Consider the following 7,500-nt stretch of genomic DNA (forward strand, 5'->3'; position numbering starts at 1 on the left):
AAAACAACACGACATTACCAATGACATGGTAAGTGAATGACATGGTGAGTGAGTGAATGACAGGGTGAGTGAATGACAGGGTGAGTGAATGACAGGGTGAGTGAATGACATGGTGAGTGAATGACAGGGTGAGTGAGTGAATGACATGGTGAGTGAAAGTGTAGCACTTCCTTCCTTTTGCTCCTCAGTCATTATGGAAGTGGCCCCATTTCATTCTATTTCCTGGCGTCACTCATTCATATATAGTTGTGTATATTCATCTATATACGTATATAGGCTGGGAATATATATATATATTGTATATATATGTATATTGTATATATATATATATGGATAGATAGATAGATAGATGAGTGTGTGTGTGTGTGTGTGTGTGTGTGTCTGTGTGTGTGTGTGTGTGTGTGTGTGGTGTGTGTGTGTGTGTTTGTGTGGGTATTTCAGTTTTTGTTTATTTGTGTCCTTCATATTCAATGAGTAGTGTGTCTCCGAGGGAATGTGCACAGATGAACATGAGACCATGTGTCATTCATCAGTGTCACCCCGTTATTAAATTGCCCGACCCTTATCAATCTGTGACATGCTCAATCACAGGGACCAGTCAACTAAGAGCCAGGCTCTTTATTAATGACACATTCACACGCCTGCTCACCTCTCTCTCTTTCCCTCTCTCTCTTTCCCTCTCTCGTTCCCTCTCTCACTCTTTACCTCTCTCTTTCCTTCTCTCTTTCCCTCTCTCTTTACCTCTCTCTCTTTCCCTCTCTCTCTCTTTCCCTCTCTGACTCTTTACCTCTCTCTCTCTTTCCCTCTTTCTCTTTCCCTCTCTCTCTCTTTCCCTCATCTTACATGCCTCGCTCTCTCTCTTTCCCTCTCTTTCCTCCTCTTACATGCCTCTCTTTCTCTTTCCCTCTCTGACTCTTTACCTCTCTCTCTTTCCCTCTCTCTCTCTCTCTCTCTCTTTCCCTCTCTCTCTCTCTCTCTTTCCCTCTCTCTCTCTCTTTCCCTCTCTGACTCTTTCCCTCTCTCTTTCCCTCTCTCTCTCTTTCCCTCTTTCTCTCTTCCCTCATCTTACATGCCTCTCTCTCTCTTTCCCTCTCTCTTTCCCTCTCTCTTTCCTTCACTCTCTCTCTTTCCCTCTCTCTTTCCTTCCCTCTCTCTCTTTCCCTCTCTGTGGCGGTTGAGGGTTGTGTTGTATGTGTGTAATGGTGGCACAACTTTGTGAAAGTGTATGACAATGATTCAATGTTAAACATATCTCTCTCTCTCTCTCCCTCTGTCACTCACTCTCTCTCTGTCACTCACTCTCTCTCTATCACTCACTCTCTCTCACTCACTACCTCTCTCTCTCTATATATTTCTCTCCCTCTCTCTCTCTCTCTCTCTCTGTCTCTACCTCCCTCCCCTATAGTAATTAACTGTGGGGATCCGGGCGTTCCATCCAACGGTCTGAGGCTGGGAAGTGACTTCACCTACAGTCACGCCGTGTCCTTCCAGTGTGTGCCGGGCTTCACCATGGACGCCGACCGCGCCTCCACCCTCCTCTGCACCAAGGACCGCACCTGGAACGGAACCAAGCCCGTCTGCAAAGGTATCAGCCCATACTCCTCAGAGATAAAGGAGATTTTAACCACAGAACCAAGCCCGTCTGCAAAGGTATCAGCCCATACTCCTCAGAGATAAAGGAGATTTTAACCACAGAACCAAGCCCGTCTGCAAAGGTATCAGCCCATACTCCTCAGAGATAAAGGAGATTTTCACCACAGAACCAAGCCCGTCTGCAAAGGTATCAGCCCATACTCCTCAGAGATAAAGGAGATTTTCACCACAGAACCAAGCCCGTCTGCAAAGGTATCAGCCCATACTCCTCAGAGATAAAGGAGATTTTAACCACAGAACCAAGCCCGTCTGCAAAGGTATCAGCCCATACTCCTCAGAGATAAAGGAGATTTTAACCACAGAACCATCGGAGGACCACGCATACAAAACAGAAGAACAGAGCATCACAGAAACAGAAACAAAGAGATGGCGCCTCAGATAGCATAGACAGAACCATCAGAACCATCAGTCCTTTAATATACATACATAGTGAATAATAATAATTAAACTTTATTTATATAGCACCTTTCATGCAAAAGAATGCAGCTCAAAGTGCTTAACAGCGAATACATTCTGTGCACAAAGGAATTACATGCACAGTGATCCACATAAAAATAGACATCAAATAAACATAAAAACTAGGATATAGTAAAAAAAAAATAATACTGATAATAATAATTATTAAAATTAGCATCAGTTGCATCAGCAACAGTGATGTAGTGCATAAAGCTGAGAAAAAAAATTTAAATACATAAAATGCATAACATAAGATAGAAAATAAAACTCTGCAGAGATATATTTTATCTAACCCCTTAATATCACGTTATATCATGATGAAGATCAAAGTAAGACACAAAAAAAAAAAGAATATAATTAAATTAAATTAAATTCAATTAAAAGTATTTATATATACATGTTTATATAGTGCAAAGTCTTAGCTAGTTAAAGGCTAAGGTGAAGAGGTACGTTTTTTGGTTTTCTTTTAAAGATGTTAAGCGAGCTGGCTTCCCTGAGGTCTATAGGCAGTATGTTCCATAATAGCTCTGGGGCGTAATTGGGTCTCATTGGGTCCAGAGAAAGCTGTTAAAGTGTGTGTCCTTACAGAGCCCCCCCCCCCCCCCCCCGCCCCATAAAGCTACTTTGGAGATATACAACACACTACACTAAACTACATGTGCATTATATACAATGCATACAAACTAATTTACATGTGTGTAATTCTCTTCCTCTACAGTAAATGCCACGGCACATGGGAATGGTGGAGGGTAATGTGTGTTTTACGTGTTCCTGAGGGGATGTGTGTGTGTGTGTGTTTGTGTGTTTGTGTAGGTGTGTGTGTGTGTGTGTGTGTGTGTGTGGGTTCCTGAGGGAATGTGTTGTTGTCCTGATAAAAGCCACTGGAAGTGTCTCAGAAACCGTCAAACAGCTTGGCGTGAACCGCTGAGACACACTAATGTGGTTGACACGCTAGCGCTCACACCTCCTGTTGAATACTGTTGAAAGGGCCGCGAGAAGTCAGCAGGTAGTCCTTTAACTCGGCCCAAATAAACAAACGGATGTCTAAAAAGAGATGAGTAGAGATGGTGAAGTTCAGAGGGTTGCTTCTGACACTGGACTCGACTCCCCACCTCTTCCCACAGGTGTGTTTGAACACAGTTTAAATGATAAATCTCCTCTGCAGGTTAATACACCTGATGAAGGTGAGCGTTTAATATGGATGCTGGAAGCATGTTAGGATGAGAGGTGAACTCTCAATGCAGTTCTCACTTCCTCTTCAGTATAATAGATTATAATGAAAAACCGCGCCTTTAATTCTCCTAGGTAAACAAACAGTGCTGTAGCTCCAGATGTTGAAAGCTTGTGAGGTACACACACCAACTCCTCTGTTTCAATCAAACACTGCGCCTTTAATTCTCCTAAGTAAACAAACAGTGCTGTAGCTCCAGATGTTGAAAGCTTGTGAGGTACACACGGCAACTCCTCTGTTTCAATCAAACACCGCGCCTTTAATTCTCCTAAGTAAACAAACAGCGCTGTAGCTCCAGATGTTGAAAGCTTGTGAGGTACACACACCAACTCCTCTGTTTCAGTCAAACACCGCGCCTTTAATTCTCCTAAGTAAACAAACAGTGCTGTAGCTCCAGATGTTGAAAGCTTGTGAGGTACACACGCCAACTCCTCTGTTTCAGTCAAACACCGCGCCTTTAATTCTCCTAAGTAAACAAACAGTGCTGTAGCTCCAGATGTTGAAAGCTTGTGAGGTACACACGCCAACTCCTCTGTTTCAATCAAACACTGCGCCTTTAATTCTCCTAAGTAAACAAACAGTGCTGTAGCTCCAGATGTTGAAAGCTTGTGAGGTACACACACCAACTCCTCTGTTTCAATCAAACACTGCGCCTTTAATTCTCCTAAGGAAACAAACAGTGCTGTAGCTCCAGATGTTGAAAGCTTGTGAGGTACACACGCCAACTCCTCTGTTTCAATCAAACACTGCGCCTTTAATTCTCCTAAGTAAACAAACAGTGCTGTAGCTCCAGATGTTGAAAGCTTGTGAGGTACACACGCCAACTCCTCTGTTTCAATCAAACACCGCGCCTTTAATTCTCCTAAGTAAACAAACAGTGCTGTAGCTCCAGATGTTGAAAGCTTGTGAGGTACACACGCCAACTCCTCTGTTTCAATCAAACACCGCGCCTTTAATTCTCCTAAGTAAACAAACAGCGCTGTAGCTCCAGATGTTGAAAGCTTGTGAGGTACACACACCAACTCCTCTGTTTCAGTCAAACACAGCGCCTTTAATTCTCCTAAGTAAACAAACAGTGCTGTAGCTCCAGATGTTGAAAGCTTGTGAGGTACACACACCAACTCCTCTGTTTCAGTCAAACACTGCGCCTTTAATTCTCCTAAGTAAACAAACAGTGCTGTAGCTCCAGATGTTGAAAGCTTGTGAGGTACACACGCCAACTCCTCTGTTTCAATCAAACACCGCGCCTTTAATTCTCCTAAGGAAACAAACAGCGCTGTAGCTCCAGATATTGAAAGCTTGTGAGGTACACACACCAACTCCTCTGTTTCAATCAAACACTGCGCCTTTAATTCTCCTAAGTAAACAAACAGTGCTGTAGCTCCAGATGTTGAAAGCTTGTGAGGTACACACACCAACTCCTCTGTTTCAATCAAACACTGCGCCTTTAATTCTCCTAAGTAAACAAACAGCGCTGTAGCTCCAGATGTTGAAAGCTTGTGAGGTACACACACACAACTCCTCTGTTTCAATCAAACACTGCGCCTTTAATTCTCCTAAGTAAACAAACAGTGCTGTAGCTCCGGATGTTGAAAGCTTGTGAGGTACACACACACAACTCCTCTGTTTCAATCAAACACTGCGCCTTTAATTCTCCTAAGTAAACAAACAGCGCTGTAGCTCCAGATGTTGAAAGCTTGTGAGGTACACACACCAACTCCTCTGTTTCATTCGAAGACTGCACCTTTAACCCTCTGTTTCCTCTCCAGCGATCGTGTGCGGCCCTCCCCCCAGCATCCCTAACGGTCAGGTGGTGGGCTTGGACTTCCAGTGGGGGGCCAGCATCAGCTACTCCTGTAACCAGGGTTACCAGCTCTCCCTCCCCTCCATGCTCACCTGTCAGGGGGGGGGCAACTGGAGCGGGGAGAGGCCACAGTGCTTCCGTAAGTCGCTTAAACACACTCACTCTCTCTCACACACACATGCACACAGACACACTCACTGTCACACACACACACACAGACACAGACACACTCACTGTCTCACACACACACACACACACACACACACACACACACACACACTGCCTCACACACACACACACGCACACACACAGACACTCACACACAGACACACACACTGTCTCACACACACACACGCACACACACAGACACTCACTGTCACACACACACACACAGGCACACTCACTGTCTCTCACACACACACACACACACACACACACACACACACACACACACACACACACACACTGGATACAATCTTACGTGCATGCACAGTCACACACAGGTTGCACACGCAATGTCTTTGTTGATGTGTTGTGTGTGTGTGTGTATTGATGTGTTGTGTGTGTGTTGTGTGTTGATGTGATGTGTTGTGTGTGTGTGTGTGTTGTGCGTGTGCAGCTGTGTTCTGCGGCGACCCCGGGTTCCCAGCGCAGGGCAAGCGCGAGGACCGCGGCTTCACCTACCTCTCGGCCGTGTACTTCTCCTGCTACCCGCCGCTGCTGCTGGTGGGCTCCAAAGTACGCTACTGTCAGTACGACGGCACCTGGAGCGGCACTCAACCCTCCTGCATCGGTGAGCACACACACACACACACACACACACACACACACACACACACACCACACACACACACACACACACCACACACACACACACACACGCACACACACACACACACACACCACACACACACACGCACGCACGCACGCACGCACGCACGCACGCACGCACGCACGCACGCACACACACACACACACACACAACACACACACACACACACACACACACACACACACAACACACACACACACAACACCACACACACACACACACACACAACACACACACACACACACACACACACACAACACACACACAGACACACACACACACACACACAACACACACACACACACACCACACGTCAGTCAGCTCACACGAGACTCAACACACACACACACACACACACACCACACACACACACACACACACACACACACACACACACACACACACACGTCAGTCAGCTCACACGAGACTCAACACACACACACACACACACACACACACACACACACACACACACACATCAGTCAGCTCACATGAGACTCAACACACACCTGACCCTGTTCTCCTATGACCCAGTTCACTCATAATCCAAAATAAATAATAACAATAATAATAATAATAATAATAAATATGAACTCAGACACATTGTGAACTGACAATTAACAAGGTATATCTGACACGTCCATGAAATTCAGTTTTTCTGAATAATGACTTGATGGAAAATAATAATATTATATAATATATAATATATTTGTAATATATTTAAAGTAAAATAATAAAATAACTAAACACGCCATCCAAATCGCATAGAACCCATCTTATGACATACTTCATGCAAATTTCAGATCGTTTTATAACAAGTAAGTATACCTCCTAAGAACCAGTGAGAACACATGATAGGTTAACCAATTTGTTTTTCAGGAATGAGGGATTTGAATCTTTAAGAAATGTAGTGTATATCTTCTGCACTTAAAAAGGGATATTTTATACGTGTAAAATATGTAGGATGTAAGTCAGTGTGCTATGAAGACCAGACAAATGATTTCACATCAGTAGATTGTGTTTCTCTGTGTTCTGTGTTCCATGTTCCATGTTCTGTGTTCTCTGTTTTTGTAGACCCCGGTCACACTAGCTGTATAGACCCTGGAATCCCAATGTTTGGACATCAAAATAACACACAAGGCTATCAGGTAAATAATCTGTGAATTTGTATGCATAATGTGTGTGTGTGTCTGTACCTCTCTGCCTGTGCCACTGTGTCTGTTTATGCCTGGGTAGAAGCATATAAGTGTGTGTTTGTGTGTGTGTGTGTGTGTGTGTGCATATGTGTGTGTGTGTGTGGGGGGGGGGGGGAGACGTGCGTGCGTGCGTGCGAGTGTGTGTTTTTCTCTCCCTTGTTTATTCATGTCGTGTTTAGCATGCGCTGTTAGACTTTCTTGTGTTAGTGCCGATGAATGTGTCAGGCCACATTTGGTGTGATGGCAGTCTAGACTTCCTTTGTTTACTGTATGTTTATGTTGATGTTTACACGTCTAAGCTCATGGGAGTCACAGTTGACGTTATGGT

General features: G+C 44.5%; 1 protein-coding gene across 1 annotated transcript in view; it reads left to right on the top strand.

Annotated features, from left to right (window-relative positions):
- The window catches only part of csmd2 (CUB and Sushi multiple domains 2), a 396,217-nt gene that overhangs the window by 369,004 nt on the left and 19,713 nt on the right, over positions 1–7,500 (top strand). The window contains exons 59-62 of the mRNA XM_031586639.2: positions 1,406–1,585; positions 5,110–5,283; positions 5,764–5,937; positions 7,051–7,124. Of these exons, the coding sequence (XP_031442499.1) occupies positions 1,406–1,585; positions 5,110–5,283; positions 5,764–5,937; positions 7,051–7,124 (602 nt within the window). The remainder of the gene's footprint in view (positions 1–1,405; positions 1,586–5,109; positions 5,284–5,763; positions 5,938–7,050; positions 7,125–7,500) is intronic.

This window comes from Clupea harengus, chromosome 19 (assembly GCF_900700415.2).
Source record: "Clupea harengus chromosome 19, Ch_v2.0.2, whole genome shotgun sequence".
Taxonomy (NCBI): domain Eukaryota; kingdom Metazoa; phylum Chordata; class Actinopteri; order Clupeiformes; family Clupeidae; genus Clupea; species Clupea harengus.